Below are 21,369 nucleotides of genomic sequence, written 5' to 3' on the forward strand. Positions count from 1 at the left end.
GGCATTGATGTCCTTTGTACTTAAGAGGAAGTGAGGCTGCAGAGCCACCAACTTGTCAAGGTCACGAAGCTGTGGTTTATGTTCCTAGGACACATCTTCTTTTCACTTAAAATCCTACATCTTAGATTGAAGAAAGTGACTTTGTTGAAAAAAGGGGTGATTGACATTGACCAGCACTGCCCCCACCCCCTGTGTGGGTGCATGATGCTGACTGGTGGCATATTAGCTTTCCTAGGTGGCACCTTATTGGAGGAGGAGTGATTGCATACTCATATTTATTGAGCATCTGTGGTGCAGTGCCCTGTGATAGGCTGCGGAGACGATCCAAATGGCCTATCTTGGCAAATATTTGTTGAGAGTTGCCTGTGTGCTAGGCATACAGAGGAGAAGTGCAGAGTCTCTGCTTTATATTCGTTCGTGTCCTCTTCAGTGTTAGAGGTTACATACAAAAGAAGAAGTGTTATTCTTCACGTTGTAATGCAGGTGCTGTGGGACAACCAATGTCACTTGAAATCTGGCACTTTGGGAATGTGCCAGCTGTATAATTGTGTGCTTTGTGTCTAAAAACACTGTGCTGGGTTCAGAGGGAGGAGAAAGAGGCTCGCTCAAGTAGGGAACTTTCGTGACTTGAGAGAAACCAAATATATCAGAGAGAGCTTTGTTACCCAGAAGCCTCTGGGTAAATTTGGGGTGATCAGTGTTGTTTTATAAAACGGCTGTGGTGTAATGCAGGAGGGAGGGAGCACCTCAGCCTGCCCGTGCTCAGGTGTCCCCCCTGAGGAATCAGCCATAGGACAGATTTAATTTATTTGGGACCTGGGGAAGAGGGTAGAGGCAGAGAAAGGGGGACAGAAGGACAGAAAGAGGGAGGAGGAGGGGAAAAGGCCAGCCAGGGACACAAGGGAAGAGAGAGCGGGAGAGAGTAAATGGAAAGAGAGAGGGAGGTAGGGAGAGGAACAGAGGGAGGGGGAGGCTGTTGCTAGGTAACTGTTGGGAGGAGCCTGGAGGAAGTGCTATCATTCAGTATTTTGACCTCCTCTGAGACTGTCCCAGGAGACTGCCCCATGAGGCTATCTATTGCTTGTTTCTTCAGGTTGTTCGCCTCTGCTGAGGAAACATTTTCACACTGTAAGTTGGAGCATCAATTTAATATTGATAGTATGGTCCATAAACATGGTGAGTATCTCTTAGAATAATGACAAGTTTCGCTTGTGAAGTTTAGATTCAAATTTTATAGTTTTCCAGACCCTTTATTTTCTTTGTGACGGTAGGTGTCTTCCTCAGGCACCTACCTTCACTTCCTTGAGGCAGGGCCGCTCACCGGAACCTGGAGCTCACTGCCTCAGGTCGAGGGCTCAGGCGTGATCCCTGGCTCCTGCCTCCAAGGGTCACATTCCAAGAGGCTGTCACCTCTGCCTGGTGTTTTATATGGTGCTGAGAATCGAAATCACGTTCTCATGCCTGTTGTATAAGCTCTCTTACCCATCTTGCCACAGGTCTGACGACCTGAGTTTGCTTCCTAGAACTCACATAGAGGTGGAAGAAGACAGCCAATATACAGAGCTATTCTTGGACCTCCACTTGTGCACTGTAGTATACCATACATACACCATCACACTCTCCCTCCCCCACATATCATATCCCCACATGCATGATAATAAATACAAATTGTCAATGAAAAGCAAAAAAGCCCTTTAAAACCTGTTACCTGTGGTCAATTCTCAGATTAAATATTTAAAAGTATCAAAATTGCATTTTCTAATTCTTAATGCAAGATTCCAAATAATAAGTGATACTCTAAAGGTCAGAAATATCTCATTGGAGGAGCATTTACAGATGAGTTAAAACAAATATATTGTATTAAAATCAATGTATTATCCTTTTTCCCATTTAGGACTTGAATTTTATGGATACATTAAACTAATAAATTTTATTAGACTTAAGGTAAGTTGGAAACCTAATAATTTTATTTAGAAATTTTTGGAGTTCGACTGTCACTGTACTTATTATTTAATAAGATATGAACTATTGTTTCAAATTTGGCATTTTTTATATTGTGGAAATTGTGGGCGTGAAGAAAGAAGGAGTGCTTGTGAACTCCAGGTGGAGTTGTCCCCTCTGCTTACTCCTGTCCTGATAAACTACATTGATCAGTACTCTGCAGAAAGCAATGTCAGATAAAAGGAAGTATCACATAATTTCTAGTCTGACTCTACTTTGGATGAGCTTTAAAGAAAATTTCACAGTTTATCCTCTTTTTTAAATTTCTATTTTATTTTATGTATATCAATGTTTTACCTGTATGCCTGGTGCCTGTAGAAGTCAAAAGAGGCTGTCGGGATCCTCTGGACCTTGGGTTACAGATGGTTGTGAGCCACCATGTGGGTGCTGGGAATCAAACCCAGCTGTCCTGTAAGGATAGTCAATGCTCTTAACCTCTCAGCCATTTCTGTGTCTTGCATTGTTTAATTTTTTTTCTAATGTTTTGTTCTTTGTCTTATTGAAATGATATTTGAGCTGGTATCACTTTCCTGGCCTCAGACAATAAAGAATCCCCAGTAGCCATTTAAAATGATGAGTAAACACAGCCGCACCAGTCTTGTGCAGACTTGAGTTCGTTTTTGCTAAAGTTCCCCACTCTTTTTTTAGGGAGCTTTGTCATTGCATACAGTGAATACAATGTGCTTTATCTTCATGCCCAGAACCCTACGGTTGAGTATATGAATTCCATATATAACCCTGTGCCTTGGGAAAAAGATGAGTACCTGAAACCAGTGTTGGAAGATGACCTTTTGCTTCAGTTTGGTAAGATGAACCTTCTCTATCTGCTTTAGTTAGCCTCAGGCCATTTGTCACACCAAATGAAGCAAAGTGTGTTGTGAACGTGGACCTTAGTCAGTCCCCTTCAAGCAGTGATTTTGCTTTCTGTTTCCCTGTGGTTGATAAAACAGTAGATGATTCTGAAAATAACCACTTTGTAAATTTTAAGTTGGCTGCTGTTCTGGATGCGTGATGAAGCAGTGCGCCAGTCCATTCTTCCTGGCACGTGCTTCCTGGTTTCTCCAGTGTCTGCACTGTGTATGCCCACCCTTTTGTTGCAGTTACAGGATTGACTATTACAGCACCATAGTGCTCATGTTCAAGGAGACTATATTCATACACGTTTTCCTATAGCATCTTGTTAATATTTATTGTTAATTGTTAGTCATTTTCTGTATTCAACTTATTGATTACACTTTATGATGGGAAACATGGTTCATAGTGGGTTCCGTTTTAAGCCTCTACTGTAGATCCATGGTCCATGGATAAGGGCTTCGTCTCTACAGACCTCAGCAGGCTGTCAGTTTTCACACAGAGATGAATCACAGGGCTGGGTATACAGCTGAGCTGATGAGAGCGTACCTGCCATGGACTAATTCTAGGTTTGACCCCGAAGTACTCCCAGCCTCAGCAAAACTGCATTCTTGATGCCTATCATTAGGTTAGAGATTGACCCTCTGATTCCAAACAGATGTACACAGAGTAATTTATTACACCATTGTAGCTTATTGCAAAATATGGAAAGAAGCTAAATACCCTCTCAGAAGAAAATGATTGAGTAAATTGTAGGCATCCACACTTGGAACAGTGTGCTCCTCTAAAGAGAACAGGCATCCCTGTGAACTCTGTGGAGTAATTGTCAGAACTCGGTGCATTGTGCAGTAAGACCACACCTTCCAGGGGCTGCTACTGCTTACTGCTTCTCTTTCCCTTTCAGTTCATAAGATTAACAGCACTGAATGGTGATGCATATTATGTTAAATTATGACAGATTTTTATTGTAGTAGTAATAAAACCAAGCTTGCCAAATAGCTTGAATTTGGAAACAAAGTGAGGATTTGCATTAGTTTTTCGGTTGCTGTGACCAGATACCCAAAATATGCAAATGAAGGGAGGAAAGACTTAATCTGGCTGGCCATTTGAGAGGATTGGATCATTCCATACTGGCAGAGAAGGCATTGCATAGGCAGCTGGTTACACTGGGTCTACATCAGAAAGTCTAGAGTGGATAGGAGGTAGGGCTTAGTGTAAGGTTGGAAAGGTGACACAGGTTAAGAACACACACTGCCAGTTCTGTTCCCAGCATCCAGATGAGAGCTCACAACCAATTGTAACTCCGATTCTAAGGCCTGTGATGTCTCTTCTGGCCTCTGTATGTATATGGTGTACATACAGACTAGCTGACACATACACACAAATACAAATAAATAATACTTACGATCTTATTTCTGTCTCTCATTGCCTGTAATGGGTTCTACTTTCTAAAGGTTTTACAACTTCCTCAACAGTGCACCAGCTGGGGACTGAGTATTCAAACATATGAGATGACTCTGTTCTCTGGGTGTGAATGGAGGTCAGTAACTTTGCAGTGTGTGTGTTAGGTTCAGCTTGGACTCCCAGAGGAGCAGTGTCTATGGGTTAGCTTAGCTGTTGTGTCCCTGAAGAGTGTCTCCATAAATATCACTACAGAACCTGAATGGGGGTGGGTACTGTCCCCAGGGCTGCACAGAGGAGGGAACAGTGTCAGTAGTGTTTGTTGCTTTAAGTAATCTTAAAGTAACAAAATCTGCTGATTCTGGGATTTCTTAAGACTCACTGGTTCCGTCTCTGCAGTTATTTCTACACTACAATTTAATGATGAAATTTTAAAAATCAAGATTTTTTTTTTTTAACCTAAGATTTTGGCTAAGATTTTTTTTTTTAACCTAGGATTTTGGCCGAATAGGATCAGTAATAAAATGATTAGTGTCTTGCCTAGAATGGGAAGGCATTGGATATATAGAAGTCCTTATCCGTACTCTGTCTTTAAGGAATAACTTGTCTTCCTTATTTCATGAAGATGTGATTGAATGCAACCTTTTGGTATGCAGGGTTGTGATCCTGTGAACAAAGACATTGTGAAATGGCTGTTGCAGTCAAGCAAATTAGCATCCAGCCATTTACCCACCATTTTTATGTGTGATGAGAACACATCACTCTGCTGCATTTGCACATTTCACATATATACCAAGACATTACCTGTAGTCACATGGTTGGTGAGCTGTTCTGAATATACTAGTCTGAAGTTAAGCTTATAACCTTAGCCTATGGAAGCACAATTCTCTCTGTCTCTGTCAGGTCTGTGGTTTTGTTGTTGTTTGCTTGTTTTTTGTTTTTCCTACAACATTTTTTATTGATTCTCTGGAAGTTTCACATCATGTATCACATCCCTTCCCTGTCCTTCCATGTTAGTCCCACTCTTGTGACCTCCTCCCCACCAAAGAAGTAAAAAATAAGAAACAACAACAACAACAACAAAAAAAAAAACCAAACACAAGTCCACTTTGTGTTACTGTGAATGTTACTATATGACTTTGAATTGGTCATTTAGCTTTTTTTGAAATTTACTTTCCCTGTGTCTGAAATAGGAATAACTAATGTCACCTCAAGTTATTTTGAGCATGAGATGTGATGTACTCTGTGCGTACTTGAAAGCTTATGGTAAACACTAGAGTTCCTTCTTGTTTGGTTCAGTGTATGCATGCATGCATATGTTCAGTTTAGCTAGCTAATCGAAAGCATACTCCATGAAATCAAATCAGAGGACTTGGATAGGAAGTATACAAAAAGTGCTTTTAATAGTTTTCCTCACTTGACCATGGTAGGCACTTAGGCCTGTTTCTTTCCAACCTGTTTGTCCCTGCTGTGCTGCTGTGAGGGGACCTGATAATGATGTTCGTTCACCTTTTAGATGTAGAAGATCTTTACGAGCCAGTGTCTACTCCCTTCTCATACCCCAATGGACTCAGTGAAAATACATCTGTTGTTGAAAAATTGAAGCATATGGAGGCACGGGCACTGTCTGCTGAGGCTGCATTGGCTCGAGCGCGCGAGGATCTCCAGAAGATGAAGTAAGTACTTGTCCAACCAAACCCTGCTTTAGGGAGTTACTGGTAAGAACATCTGGAACGCTAGACCCTCGGTATAGATACTTATTTTAGGAGTATTGAAGATATGCAACATTTCATGGATGGTCTACTGTAGAATTCCATTTTTATGTATTTGTAGAAACCTCATAATTGCTTTGTACAGGTGGCTGTTTTCATGTCCTAAAATATTTCCTGCCTTTCAATTTTCTTGTTTCTAGTTGGTTTCTCCACTTTAATTGTCCTAGTTTTTCAGAAATGGAAGGATTATTATTTTTTTTGAAAAATACAATGTTGAAATGTTGTTTTTAAAAAACCAAAATGTGACAATAGTGTAGAATTGAACCAAAGAACCAGGTAGATGGGGACAGCTTTTTTCCCACTGACAGACATTCTCCTGGAGTCCCTCATTTCCTGGGGAACTTGTTAGTTTAGATGTTACTGTGGAGGTGGGCATAGGCCTTCACATGTGCATCCATAGCATGTATGCCTCCATAGCATGTATGCCTCCCAGCTTCTACCTGCTCGACAGGACCCGAGTTCCTATTTGGTGGCTGGCCAGAATGTCTGGGGCCTGGAAGAGCAGAGTTGATCCAAGTTCCTAGTTCCTAGCTCGACTTTCTGCCCTTTTGTCTTCCTCTCTCTCGTGTACCATGTAGATCACTAATGTGTCACCACTTGGGTGTGAGAACTGGAGTAGATAGGACCTTCTTTCTCCCCATATAACCCATTTCAAGAACATTCAAAGTTGAAATCGGCTCCGTTGATTTAAATGCTAAAAAGGATGTTTAGAACAATAGGGAAAATACATTTGATAAAGTAGTATCTTGCTTCAGATCCAGCAGGGGGTGCTGTGGGGTGCTTCAGCTAGAGAGAAGGATTTAAGATTCTGGGCACACTGCCCTTCTCCCCCTCCCCTTCGTCCCCCTCTAGCCTTGCCTTTTCTCATGGTCCAATAAATCTGTCTCAAGGGTGTATTTCAAATTGATTACAGACAATTTGCTCAGGACTTTGTGATGAACGTAGATGTCAGAACCTGCTCCTCCACGACTACCATTGCAGACCTGCAGGAAGATGAGGATGGCGTCTACTTCAGCTCCTATGGGCATTATGGGATACATGAAGAAATGCTAAAGGTTGGCCAGAGCACATATGCATCAAATCTGCCAAAGGGAGAACCCTACAGAATAGGCTTTTTCTTAACAGTCAAGAGGGGTGTTTGTTTGTGTGTGTGTGCGCACATGCACCTGTGCTCCCACGATGAAAAGATTACGGAGGTGTCAAGGCCCTATAAATCCTATTTACGTCAGCATTCATCTTTCTTGTGAAGCCACCTTTTCCTTCAAATTGAACACTGGAAATAACAAGTGCTTGATGGTCCGATCTTCCCCAGAACGTCTACTGTGTTATACAGTGATTAATGACAGGCCTAGTTTCATTAATGGAAGAGAAACTAGTTTAATTTTTAAAATAGCAATGCTGACTTGGTTTGCACAAGTAATAATCTTATAAAGTTTAATTTAAAATAGTTCTCATTGTATTTGTTTGGCATGCCTTATAACCCACAAATCACTGATAATATAGAGATGTTTCCTAATGTGGTCAGACCTGATACTTGAATCTCTTCAGTTTTAATAGTCATAGTGGTTATGTCCATATAAGATAGAAGTAGTTTCTAACTTTATCTACTGACTGTACATTTTATCAGATATTACAGATCACAATAGTAAGAGTTAACTCAGCAAAACTGACTATATCTGACTGGAGTAAAATAAAATGTTGGATTGTAAAATTTACTAAAATTCTTTAATATTTATCTCCAGGAATGTTAAATGCTGCCTTCTCTTTTCTTAAAATTGATCAATAAAATCCTTTTCTGAATCCTCCCTCCAAAGATTATTCTATGTAAAGGTAGCCCAAGGACTTTAAAGCAGTGTGATGCCATTATTAATGCTGTATCACAGCTGCTGTCATCTAGGTGATGCTGGCATAGCTTTACAGACAATAAAGATCATACAAGTGAGGGAATTTGTGTAACAAATGGGCATGCTTCCTATTTGTGGTAAAGGAGAGAGTTCATCTAAGCCCAGTTGGTTGTTTAAATCTGTCAACTTAGTGCTGCATGCTCTTTTGTGTCTTTGTTGTGAATCTTGTATAGTCTTTTCTAGACAGGCCATGGTCACTGAAAGTCCCTGTGGATAGGAATGTGATCAGGGAAGACTGGTGTGCATACAATGACTCTCTCGAATGTCTGACAGCAACTAGAGACTGATGTGTGACCAGTGTGAGAGCCTTGGGTGTACATGGAGACTCCAGCTGAAGGGGTGTAGGATCATCTTTCCCTTTAGAAAAATCACGTAGACACTGCCATTAATTGTCTCTGCCTCAGTTTCCCTTCCTGTGGTACAGGTTGCTCTTGGAGACATCTATGGTTTTGATATTGGCTAAGTTGGGAAGTAGGCATGCCTTGAAGCAGGCTGTTTCCTGTTTTTCAGCAGAGCAGCTCTTTGCACAAACAAACTGTTCAGTGGTATCTTACTACAGAAAGCCTGCTTGATTCTGACAAGTCATTTAAGATTGGGAAATCCTGAGTGTGGGGCCTTTTATAGACTGGTTGGCAGTTTTTCTTGTTTAGTTGCAAACAATTGGATCATAATCATTAAATTTGGATGAATGTAATTATTTAAAATTCAAAGACAGAGTTGATAAGGAGTGTGGGTTAGATGGACTTTAGATAGCCCTTGCTACTTTGAGCCTCTGAAGAAGGGTTGCTGTGGGCTGTAATGCAGATCCCAGCTGCACCCCATCTGCCTTTGTACTGTGGCAGTCGCTGTCTGGGAGTGCAGTAGTTATTGTGTTGTTCAATACATGAAGTGTGGCTGTGGGTGTTGTCTCCTCACACCTGCAGCTGACTTGGGCTTTTGTTCCCTTTCCTAGGCTAATGCACCTTGAGGTGTTATGTGTGGATGTAAAATTGTAGTGTGTAGCTTCTGCCTGAGGCTTGTCTGCAATGGTTTTGTTTTGAGGGATAGAGCTGAGATCCTCCGCTCACTTCATACACGTCTACTGTGCATCAGAGCTCTAACTTGTTACTTTGTGTCTGATTGATATGAAAGTTGTCTTCTAAGTTTTAGTCTAGGTTTTCATGTTAGCCTTTTGTTAGAGTAAATCTTTGGAACTTTGTTGTTTTGAGGATTTCCTTTGTTGTGTTTATTTTGAGACATTTTTGCATGAAGCATAGGCTGACTTCCACTCTCTATGTAGCCAAGGATGACCTTGAACTTACGACTTTCCAGCTCCCACTGCTGAGGATCATAGGATCTTAGTCTGAGCAGCTACCCTGACTTGGAACAGTTTTTAAGGAGATTCTTCAGTACCTTTTCTGTTCATGATTGTGGATTTTTTCTAACAGAGCATCAGTTATTCAGCCCAGGCGCTGCTAGATACAGATGTATGTGATGAGAGGTCGCTGGGAAGAGCATAGCTCAGCCAGGTAGCGTTGTGTGCAGTTAGGACTGCAGTTGGAATGCTGTTGAGTTAGACGGTGGAGAGGCAGGGTGATGGGTGAGAGCATTCTGCGTTCTCAGTGTGCATGCACCTGTGACTCATGCCCATTCTGAGTTCTCTTGTTGCAGCAGAAAATGTACAAAATTATGTTCACTTAAAGGGGCATTTGATTTATAATTTTTCTTTATTCTTGAGAATTTTGTATGTGTATACGATGTAAACATAATCCTACCCACCACCTTTTCTCCCTAATTTGCTCCATACCCAGTACTAATTGGAAATCGGACTTAGTGACTATCCCCCAATACTTCCCCTCCCCCCCCAATCCCTGGCCAAAAGAAAAATAAAAGAGGAAATGAATTTTGAAAGAGGAGACATTAGAGGGATTTTGGAGGAATTGTCTTTGTTGATGTAAGTTTCCTGTTTATTTTATGGGGAAATGAGAAGACAGGTCACTGTGGCATGCATTCATTATTCAGGGAAAGGTAACAAGGTCACACAGGCTCAGGACAGATGCGGCTATTTGTCAGAGGTACTCTGCACCCTTATTTGGCCGGATACCTTTTTATGGTAAAAGTGAGGCCCATAGGTAACCGAAGGCGACTAGTTTATCTTTTATGTGAAAACCAAAGCTAGAATTTCTCAGTCAGTGGCACTTGTTTTTACCATATGCAGTTTTCCTTACTGGCTGCAGAGCCCTCCCCCACCTCATCTGCAGGCTGTACATGTCTGACTTAAGGGTGCATCTTGCTCACCAGCCAGCAGGAATGAGAGGGTGCTGTGGGCTTGCATGCTCACAGTTCATGAGAGACTCCAGAGCGTAATACCTGGTAACGTGCTGTGGGGCTCACAGGATTTCTTTCTAGACCTACATGCTTTGAGGCATTGTTTCCAACTGCAGACATTTCTAGAAACAAAATAGTTCTATAAACGAGATGCTGATGTGATTTTCTTAGAAGAACTTCCTTGGTATGGATTCATGATTCCTGTGCACTTCATCTTTTCTTTATCTGTTTTGTTTTTTATGTTCCGTATTTTCTTGTAGCTTCAGTGCAGGGAGCCAGGCTCTGCTTAAAGGGCACCGTCACTTAGCATTTATCACCTCTTGAGTCTATTGGTGACCAGTGTGGAAAGAAAAAGGCACACACATTTCAAACTAATGGCTAGATCTGATTGTTCACGGATGCTTTTTAAATAAAAAGGTTTTTGTTTTGTTGTTATTTATGTCCTTTATTGTTTTCTTTTAGAAGGAAAAAAAATAAGTAGCTCAGATTTCTAGGCAGAATATAGCAGTGAAAGCAAGCAGTATGTGATACAGTAGAATAAGTTCATAGAAGAATTCATTTGCTCAAACTGTCCCTGTAAACATGGTGCTTTGCTTTCTCTACCCTAGGACAAAGTACGCACAGAAAGCTACAGAGATTTCATATACCAAAATCCACACATCTTCAAAGATAAGGTGAGTGAATGGTAATTGAATCGTCCCTGGACAATTGACTCAGGTTTTGATTCCCAGGAGCCTTAGATGACCTGCTATGTGGTGCTTCATCCTGATAATCTAGATGCTAATGGGGCTGCCGTTCAGGGCATCTTTTATAGAGCTGAAAGTCATTCGTTACAGGAATGGAGCCGTTGCCTATCCAATTAGTCTAAACTGTAGTTTTTGACTTATTGTGATTGTGTGTTTGGATGTATCAGATAAACCCCATGGCAAAGCATACTTTTAATTATTCTGCGTTGAATAGTTAAAAATTCATAATGTTGGCTAGACTAAAATATAAAAGCTAGATTTTTTTTCCTGTACTGTTTAGTTCCTTGTGAATGTGTCTTTCTATGCGACATCTTGTTTTCTGTTTTAATCCTGCCTAATTTATTTATTTAAAGCTTTATTATATTTTACTTAATTATTCTTTCTTTCAGTTTGTTTATTGTGTATGGTAGGGTGGGCATATGCATACCACAGAGTGTATGTGTCTGTCTGAGGATGGTTCTGTCTTTACCATATGGATTCCAGGTTGTTATGTTTGGCAGTAAGTGCCTTTGTCTACTGAGCCATGTCACTGGTCCTGTTTGTGTGTGGGTGAACAAACACTGGCATGTGTGTGACATGGAGCATGAATGGAGTTCAGGGACAACTTGTGAGAGTCTGTTCTCTCCTTCCACTAGGCAGTTCTTAGGGATCAAACCCAAGCTTGGTGGCAGGTGCCTTTACCTGCTGAACCATCTTGATAGTCATGTTCTTCATTTAAAAGACGATCGTATGGTTTGTGTGTATCTTTCTTGCTTTCTCTGTATGCACATATGAGCTTGTGCATGTGTGAATGTGTATGCTTCTTTGTGTGTACATGTGTTGTGTTTGTGGAGTAGTTCTTCCTCACAAGTTCTCACATTTGCTTCCCCCCCTCTGTCCTCTCCCTCCCTTTCTATATTGCTGTGGTTGTTCAAAGTGTGATGTGCTTATTTTTCTTTGTTAGACATTAACCCATTAATTTAGTTATGAGTTCTGCCACCTGAATACCTTTGCCTAGAATTATTCTTCCTTCAAGACTCTACTCTGAGAGCCCATAGATGTTTCTAGTTTTCACTACATCTTAAACTCCTGTAAGATATTTCCTGGGCTTTCTGTCTTAGAGGAGTGTCCAGTCCAGCTGGACAATCAAGTGGGACCCTTAGACCCTGTGACCCTTAGACTGAGATACACAAGAAAATAAGAAGTCACAGCAAGTCAAGAAGTCTGATCAAGCTGGCAAAGATTTTATTGTTCACACAGGTTATATAATCTGAAAACAGGATATGGGGAGGAGTAGGAAGGGAAAGAGGACTTTGCAGGTGGAGGAGGCCGGCTGCAGCTGTGGGGTCTAGCTAGGTTATACCTGTTGTTCTCACAAAGTCTTGCCATTACCAGGGGTTCTAAAAACATCGATTTAGCAGGATGTTGGCTAAATCTAAAGATCCAGAGGAAGGGTTTCTAGGGTGGGTTGCTATGAGGCCTTGCTTGAAGTTCTGAGAACTGACAAGTGAATCCTGGAAGGTAAGCAGAAAGAAGAATAGTAGATAGGAGAGCCAAGGGTGAGTGTTTGCCAAGAGTAAGGCCTCGCCATGGCTTCCCACAGAGGAGCAGAGAATGGAGGCCTTCACTGTGAGAGCCACGTGAGTGGTGAGTGGCTCACCTGCAGGCTGAGTATTTGGATCCTTTCTGAATGGCATTGCTACTGAGAGCACCTTTATGTCTTTGAGGCATCTTCTCATTTCTTTGTTATATGAGTGCCATAGGGACTGAAGAGGTAGCTAGAGGTTTTTCTCTCAGTGTACTCTGGACTAGACTGTTTTCTTATAGTAAGTAAGGAAATCCCAGAAAGGTCCAAATACTAGTTACCAGAGGATTTTACTCTTTTGAAATAACTATTGTAACTAGGAAGAGTTCATGCTAAGTTGGTGGACCTGTTCACAGTAACTTTTGCTTCTAGTTTCTTTGTTGCAGTGCTGTGTTTTTGTCTATGTGTGTGGACTGGGAGATGGCCCAGTGATAAAGCACTTACCACAACAAGCTGGGGAGACTGGGGTTTACACTCCCAGCATCCATATGGCAGCCCACTTGTGATCCAGGTGCATCTAGGCGCAGATGGGGTCCCTCTTGCAAGCTGGCTAGTTAGACAAGCCCAATCATTGGGCTCTGTGCTCAGTGGTGGAGAGTGAGAGTAAGACAACCAGCATCAATCTCTGGCCTGAATGTACAAACATGCATAAACATAAATGCACATCTGAACACACACACACACACACACACACACACGCTCACACACAATTGAACATTCCATGAACATTATCAACAAACCAAGGCAAACTATGTGAAGTCAGTTTATGGCATTCTACGCCAGTCACTGAGAGAGCCTCCCTAGGTAAGGATGGCAGGCTACAGTGAGTGCTAGGGTGAGCACCTCCTTGCTACTTTGCCAGAGGCGGTAGCCATTAACTTTCCCAGTGATGAGTTTTGCTTGATATTTATGGTTTCTCAAAAGCCACTGTAAGTAAAATATTTAGTGTCTTAAAACATACTTAAGGGCATACCTTTTTTTGTAACTGAGGCTATCAGTCTGCAAGTTCTGTCTCCTTGCTCTGTGGCTGTAGAAAATGCAGTACTGTGCATTTGATAATACGTAGGTCATTGTGTAACACCACGGACCTAGGGGATCTCTCTGCTCTACCTGTGACTTGTTTTAAGTTTACTTTAAACAGGGAGGTTAATCAATATCTTCAAAACACAGAACTGAAAAAAACCCAGGCTTTGTGTTCTAGTCTAGTGCTTACACTTGTTGTTCTCTACACCGAGCAAGTGTGTCTGTGCTAGAGAGGGGTCGTTAGGGTGGAGCTTGTTACAGTGTGGCTACCCACACACATACATATGTGAGTGTTGCTATGTGCCATTATCATATAACTATTTATGGATCATTGTTTTAAAAGTCCATCTGTGTCTTATGAGTTTCCTCTTTTATGTGCTAAGTAGATTTATGCTACGCCAGCTTCTGTGTCATACTTTACAGTGCATAATAGAGATGTATTTTTCACATTATTGTTATGGGATCAGGGGGTAGCCTAGTGGTTATACATGCAAGTGTGACTGAGTTTGGATCTCGAGAACGCACATGAAGCAAGATACAGTAGCGGTTCTGTAACCCAACAGCTCTTCTGACAAAAGGGAGGCAGAGCCAAGAGACTCTGAGAAGCTCGCCTGGGGCACACAGTAGTGGCCAGCAAAGAGATATTGTTCCAAACAAGGTCCTCATGCATGCTGTGGCACATATACTTAACAAACACACAAGTACGTTGGTTTTAAGGTGGCTGTAATTAAAAATGGTCATTCTCTTCCGTCCTGCTCCTCCCTGTCTTATTTCCTTTCTTAATATTGTTTCAGTTCTCAAAATTCCTGTGGAGGCCATATGGTAGCTCAATTAATTTAACTCTGGGTGACACTTAATCATCCTCTCACATGCTCATAATTAATTTGAAGAAACTCCCAGTCAGGTGCTGCCTTTATGCTGCTGGCTTCTATCTACAGTTAAGGTTTGCTTGTTCACTTTATTTTTTGTTTGTTAGAAAAGAGGAAATCAACTTACCTTATCATTTTATAGAATAGCATCAATTTATTTTGTTATTCTCACCACTTTTTCCGAGTCTGTTGAGTTTTGCCTCTCTGATCACTCAGTTATCAGCTCGCTGTAATTAACTGCTGAAGTTCAATGAAGAGTGTAATGAGGCTCTGGGAAGCACATTGACCTGAGTTAGAAGCCAGGTGTATGGGTCACCAGCTGTAGGGTCCTGGATGTCTTTCTTCCTCTCTTTGGAATTTACTTTCCTCATTTGAAAAATGAGGATTAGTTAAAGTGTGTGTGTGTGTGTGTGTGTGTGTGTGTTCGATAGATCTTGCCCTATGTCCCTATCTGCACAAGCCCCAAGGCCAGAAGAGAGCATCAAGTATCTTCCTGTATCACCACTCCTCACCCCCAGCCCCCATTCCCCTGAGGCAGAGTCTTTCTCTGAACCTGGATCTCACATTTTATTGGCGAGGATGGAAGCCAGCAAGTCCCAGCACTCCTCCTGTCACTCTCAGAGCTGTGGTTGCAGGCATGCCTGCACACTGGGCTGGCTAGGATCTGAACTCCAGTCCTCATGACTGCACAGCAAGTACTCAACTCCTGAGGTATATCTCTCCAGCCTGTAAACAGATTCTTAATTGAACTATGCTATGTATATCTTAAATCTCTATGTGCATATTTGGGACAAATTTATAGCATTTGCGGGGGTGTCACTGTCATGAAAGAGTTAGAGCACACAGGTCACCTCCTGGCATTTCATAGGTTAGCATAGAAGGCATTATTAGCTGTCACTTTGATATTCTTATCGAAGTGTGTTTGGTAGATTCCTCTCCCAACTTGATGTCCCTCTCCTTCCCTCCGGTCACCTCCCCTCTTGTACCATGATCTCCTTTGCCTTTGTAACTGCTTTTAAATTGAATTGGGTCTACTTTAATTCCTTTGGTCAAACTCAAAAGGCATGTTTCTGCCCAAATTCAGATTTATCGAGCCTCAGTTAGAGTCTAGCAATAAGCAGAATAAAGCATCTTTATGCTGGCAGTGGAGTTGCTTGGTTTGTGCAAAGTATCTCTGAATTTAGCATTGTTGTCCTAATTGCAGAATACCGTGGCCAACTGTAATATTATTAATTTACACATAGAAATTACCATATTTAATCAACAAAGTTAAACTTTTATCAGAAGGTGTTCCTGTCTCAAATATTCCCATGAGAGTACAGTTTGAAATAGAGGCTTTTTCAATAATAGCTACTTTATCTTTCAGGTTGTTCTGGATGTTGGGTGTGGAACGGGAATTCTCTCCATGTTTGCTGCCAAAGCTGGGGCAAAGAAAGTGATTGCAGTTGACCAGTCTGAAATCCTCTATCAGGCTATGGATATCATAAGGTACATGTATATTTAAGGCTAAATTGATAATTAATTTTAAACTTGAAAATTTATATATTTCCTAACTTTTGGCCACTATCTAGTAAAAGATAGTCAAGATATTTGTTTTTTTTTAAAAATCTACCAGCACAATAACATCTTAAGTTGTGTTGAGCTGGTTGTGCTTGAGTTGTGTGCTGAGTTGTCCTGACAGTTGTCCTGGAATCGTTCTTAGGCTATTCTGACCCAGAGCATGCTGATTCTAGCACAAGGTCAGGAGCCGTTAGAGAATGGTGTTAACACAAGATGCCACAGAGGAGACCTGTCAGGTGTGTCTTTTTTGACAAATAGCAGTTAGATTAAACACTAAAGCCTATGTTTTTATTTTCTGACATCAGCCTTCTTCCTTTATGCTAATTCTGGTATGGTTAGAAGCAAGCCGAAGTTGGGCCATTCTGTAGACTGTAAAGGTTTTTATTTTCTATTTGTATGGTGCACAGTTAAACCTCATTGTCATTCTAGGGTTCCTTAGCAGGCATCTCAATTGCTTGTGCAAACAAACATGAGAGTCACCATCCCTTTGAAAAACTGTTCTAAAAAATTTAACAAAAACGCATTGTTGATAGTAAGATTATGGAAAGGCACTTGTGCCAGGAGTTCCCTGGCAAACAACCAGTGTGGAAGACCCTGCTCCTTGAAGAAGAGACCTTGCTTCTTCTCCCCTGATCCAGACCCTCAAATGACTTTTCCTCAACCTTTCTATTCTGCCTCAACTCCAGCATCTTAACACAAAACAAGCTAACCCTGAACCATGACCTCTGAAACAGTGAGCGGAATGAAGCTCTCCTGCAGAGTGGAGCTCTTCACAGAACTGAAACCTGAACACATACACAAGAGTCAGAACAGGAACAATGGTCAGCAGGGGAGCTAGCCAGCAGCTTGACTCTACAGAACTGGACTACCTATGCTTTCAATTGAATTTTGTATTTTATTGAAACAGTGGTAAAGTTTGTTCAAGTTCCCAAGGGTATAAGAAGCATGCTTGCCTGTGATCAAGTTCACATCCATTGTATCTGAACTTCAAAACTCAAGGTTAAAGCTTAGAAAAAGTTTTAATTTTTTTTTTTTTACTTTTTTTTAAAAATTTAGGTGTGCGATTGTTTACCTCTGTGTGTGTGTGTGTGTGTGTGTGTGTGTGTGTGTGTGTATGTGTGTGTATGCCAGAATAGAACTGTAGTTAGGGACAGTTACAAGATACCATGTGGATGCTAGAAACTGAACCTATATCCTTACCTGCCGAGCCATCATTCCTACCCTAATTTTTGTGTATATGTTCAGGTTTTAGTTCTGTGACGAGCTCCATTCTGCAGGAGAGTTTAATTCAGATTGGTATTTCAGAGGTTGTGGCTCAGGGTCCACTGAATTTGTGTTACTGTGCTGGAGTTGAGGCAGAATACTGTGGAGGAAAACTCACTTGATGGTATGTGTCAGGGGAGGCCAGGGGGCAAGGCCTCTTTTTCAAAGTGTGACCTATTTCTTCCAGTTAGTCCGTGTTTCTTAGTTCTATGTTTTTGTGACATTGTGACATGGATTTACCCGTTGATGAATGCTATGCCTTCATTACCACAGCATTTTCCCAAAGCTCCACCAGCTGGGAACACAGCCTTAGCACCATAGCAGAAGGTCTGTGATGGATGCATGGTAGCAGTTATTTTTTTGGTCTCTTTCCCTTTGTGATCATCTCAACCTTTGCCCTGTCACTTATGTAGAGTAGCAGTGATGTCTCAAGGGACAGGCAGTGGAGTGTAGAGTGTGGTGACCCTGTGCGAGCCACACTTCTCTATGAGAGGAGAGGTAGGTGGACATCCAGGACAAGGGAGTAACGTCCTACCGCAGTTCTTAGTGCTGTGTCAGGCCACTGCCTCTAGTTGCTTCTTGAATAAAAACCTTGTCACTGTGTAGGTTTTTTTACAGATGGAGATTGTCAGAGGCAATAGTTGTATCACAGTGCTGATGCTTGTGAAGCCTTGTCTCACTGTGCTAGGTGGCCTTGCTTAAGTTACATTGTTTTGCTAGTTCTTATTACTGCCACAGAGAGGAAAAGCAGGCATGTTTTGTAAAAGCTTGCGTTTTTGCTTTCTTGAACCTATCAGCTGTACAGTCTAATCCTGTTTCAGCTATACATGACATGGATTACCACACCCAGCAGCAGGAGGTCTGCCTATCACAGCCCTGTTGTTATATATTCTGTTCCTTTGTTTTTGTGGGAGAATTCTAACATAATCTAATACACTGAATTGGTAAATGAATTATCAATTATGTGTTTGAATGTTCGTTCAAATTAGTAATAATAGCTTGCAATGCTCAAGCCGTAAGTTCTCCCACTTAACAATAAAAACTTGCAAACATTTCCTTAGTCTTTCTGTTGAGTTTAGAATGAGGAATACTTTAGTTGTGTAATTTAATTGTGTTAAAGTCTAAAATAGTCCAACCAGCCATTCTGAGGCTTCTGATATGAAAAATGTCCTTAGGGATTTAGGGGTGTTGGTGATGACAAGAAAAACTAAAACATACAGGAAAAAGTTCTCTTTCCTGCTATTCCGTTTTTAACTATGCAGAGAGTAATCATTTCAGAAACATAAACTTAGCTGAGGATAGACAGCTGTTTAGCTGCCAGACAGTTACATACTGTGTTCACGCTCAGGTCTCCGCTGGATGTATTTTGCCATTTCTCTGGTTTCTGCCCAACTCAGCCATGGAAGTCTCATCATTTAGACTTTTTGGCAAAGCTGGAGAGTTTTCATGAGAAAGATGATCTATTTCACATTCACAGAGCTGCTTCTGTCTAGGATATTAACAAGATAAAAAAAAGCCCTAGTGAGTCAGGATAACCCAGCACTCAAGCACCTGCCTAGCATATGTGAGGCCTGGCTTTGACTTCCACACCACAAACAGAATAAAAACAAAACTCAAGGGCTATTTTGACCTGCTCTCATGTTCATATAAGTGTCCTCTAGACTAGGTCAAGAGTGCTCTGATCTTTTCATCCCTAACACCTGCAATGCAGATTGATGATGGACAGTTAGCAAAGGCTTTGAATAGAACTGATGAAAGCGCCCTGAAATGCCAGCTCCCCCTGGTTTGGCAGGGATACGAGTGCTCCTGTGAACACCTGCCTGGTGAGTGAGTAGATTAATGAATTTTCAACACCTAGGACATCACATGTTCGAAGTCAGTTAAGTTGCCCTCCTAGGGGGCCTAGAGACCCTTATCTGCTTGAATCTGATGATTCTTTTCACCACTGTTTTTATTTACCTTATTAGTCCACAGCTACCTGCAGATGAATTCACTGGGATTGGGGAGCTCATGCAGTAGCCTTGTTCTGAGCTGTGTATCTCCCTTTTCCTCCCTCTTTTATCTACCATATAGTATTTGTTTTTAATTGGTTATGTGTCTGTGACTGAGGAAACTGGTGTGTGGGGGTGTGTGTGGGGTGTGGTCTGGGATCTAGGGTGGAGAAGGAGTCCTGGTCAGGGCATCATTCTTGTAGTCTGGGTTCAGCCCCTTTGGCACTCCTACCCTGTGCACCTCTGGACTCCCCTCTGGGCTTTTTGTTATGAAGAATTGCTTTATTCAGTGTGCTGTGCACTTCAGTGCTGGGTCTCGTATGAACTGGTTTGCTGATCTGATTTGCTCTTTATTCTCTCCCACCAAGTTACCAGAATCTTTGGTCTGATACCTCTTATAATATCTTCGCTTTTATATTACAGTTTTAATTTGTTATCATTTCAATATGTTCGGACAACAAAAGATGAAGAAATATGTGGTTTGAACACTGAATTAAAAGCCCAAGAGTGCTGTACCTATTAGAGTATTCTCACACCATCACTTTCAGCTTTTGTTGACATACCTGTGTTCTTTTCTGTAATTTCTAGGATATCTGTCACCACTTTTAAATATTACTCACAGTCTTGATTGTGAATTCCTACTATGTTCTGTGCTCTCTACCTGTGTATTTTTCTATGTTTCTTAAAATGTTAACTGTGTCTGTATATCTAAATCACTGGGCAAAACTGGATTGCAAACTTAACTGTGTGCTATTTATTCTAAAGATACACAAATGGTTCTTCCTTGTCATTAAGGAAATCTGACTCCATTAACCTCACCTTTCAGCTCCCTGAATGAGCTTTGATATAGTACTCTACCAACTCTTTTCTCCCCAACACACTGGAAGTTGAATGAATATGGGGGCTTCTACTAGAGCCAGCTCCACCATGGAGATCCCATGGCACCCTGTGCTGCTCACTGTCCTCCTCTCCCTCTGATTGACTTCCTAAGGGCACTGATGTATGCAGCCCTCTTACCACCCCTCCTCTCGTATCTCAATAAAATAGAAGAGACTGCTGCTTTGAAGACAGGCAATAAATGGGGTCTCACTGTAGTGTAGTTTCTACACTGAAACAAACTGGTAATTCACTGCTTATTGGGTTAGTTAAAGACCTGCTTAAAGGGCTTATTACAGGGAAATATTTCCACAGATTGAAGCTTTGGTAGCTGGACAACAGATTTTGCTAAAGACATTGCTTCATTTAGAATGCTTTTATGCTAAAGTAAGACTGGGTACACTTGGGGTGACTAAATTCAGTCTGTAGGTCTTCCCTGAATAGAAAGACAGCTCATGCTGAAAAATGTGTGGAGCAGCCTAAACCCATGTTCCTGGGTGGGAATGATGGGCCTGTCTCTTCTGTGTATCCTCGAATCATGTTCTCCTCTCTATAACCATGCAGGCGATTGCTAATGTTAGCAGCAAAATCATAAGTTGGCCGAGCAGATAGCTATTCTCAGAGCAAACCTTGTCTCTACACAGCCTTTCCAAGATGGTCTGTGTGGGTAGGTGGGGTTCTGCTCCTTTAAGAAGCATGAAGTATTTATAGCTACTAAAGCCTTAGTATTTTAGAAAGTAGAAAACAGCTATAGTAATTTTTAAGTATTCCTTTGAAAAACTAAATACAAAGCAAATTTTCCTTTTTCTGTTTTTGTATGAAATACTGCATAGATATAAACAAATACAGAAGCGTAAGTGAGCAATAAAACGCATAAGTATTCATAATCATGGAGGAAAAATAACATAGTAGTAGCCATGACTAGGAAGAGAGCCTAACCATCACCTGCTCTTCAGAAGCCTCCTCATCCTCGGCCTTTCCCCTGTCAGACAGGCTGCCATGATTGCTCAGCTACGCATGTGTCTATGGGATATAAACCTATGAGCAGAATGAGTCGTCAGGATAGAGCTACCAGCTGACTTCCTAAGTGCTTGCTTGGCCGTCTTCCAAAGTGGTTATGCTGGTCTGCTTTGGTTCAGTCACACATAACAGTTCTCATTTGAAGTATCTGCAGGGTTTATTAGTAAGCCTTTGTAGGGGCCCATGTAATCACCTTGCTCCCTTTTTTCCCCCCAAACCA

General features: G+C 41.5%; 1 protein-coding gene across 2 annotated transcripts in view; it reads left to right on the plus strand.

Moving 5' to 3' along the window:
• Prmt3 (protein arginine methyltransferase 3) overlaps positions 1–21,369 on the plus strand; it is an 88,913-nt gene that overhangs the window by 769 nt on the left and 66,775 nt on the right. The window contains exons 3-9 of one of the 2 annotated variants that reach the window (XM_028787446.1): positions 1,094–1,176; positions 1,895–1,944; positions 2,703–2,805; positions 5,771–5,930; positions 6,940–7,081; positions 10,846–10,911; positions 15,806–15,927. In XM_028787446.1, coding sequence (XP_028643279.1) covers positions 1,094–1,176; positions 1,895–1,944; positions 2,703–2,805; positions 5,771–5,930; positions 6,940–7,081; positions 10,846–10,911; positions 15,806–15,927 — 726 coding nt within the window. The remainder of the gene's footprint in view (positions 1–1,093; positions 1,177–1,894; positions 1,945–2,702; positions 2,806–5,770; positions 5,931–6,939; positions 7,082–10,845; positions 10,912–15,805; positions 15,928–21,369) is intronic. The other variant, XM_028787448.1, reaches the window with a different exon arrangement.

This window comes from Grammomys surdaster, unplaced genomic scaffold (genome assembly GCF_004785775.1).
Source record: "Grammomys surdaster isolate TR1022 unplaced genomic scaffold, NIH_TR_1.0 125635, whole genome shotgun sequence".
Taxonomy (NCBI): domain Eukaryota; kingdom Metazoa; phylum Chordata; class Mammalia; order Rodentia; family Muridae; genus Grammomys; species Grammomys surdaster.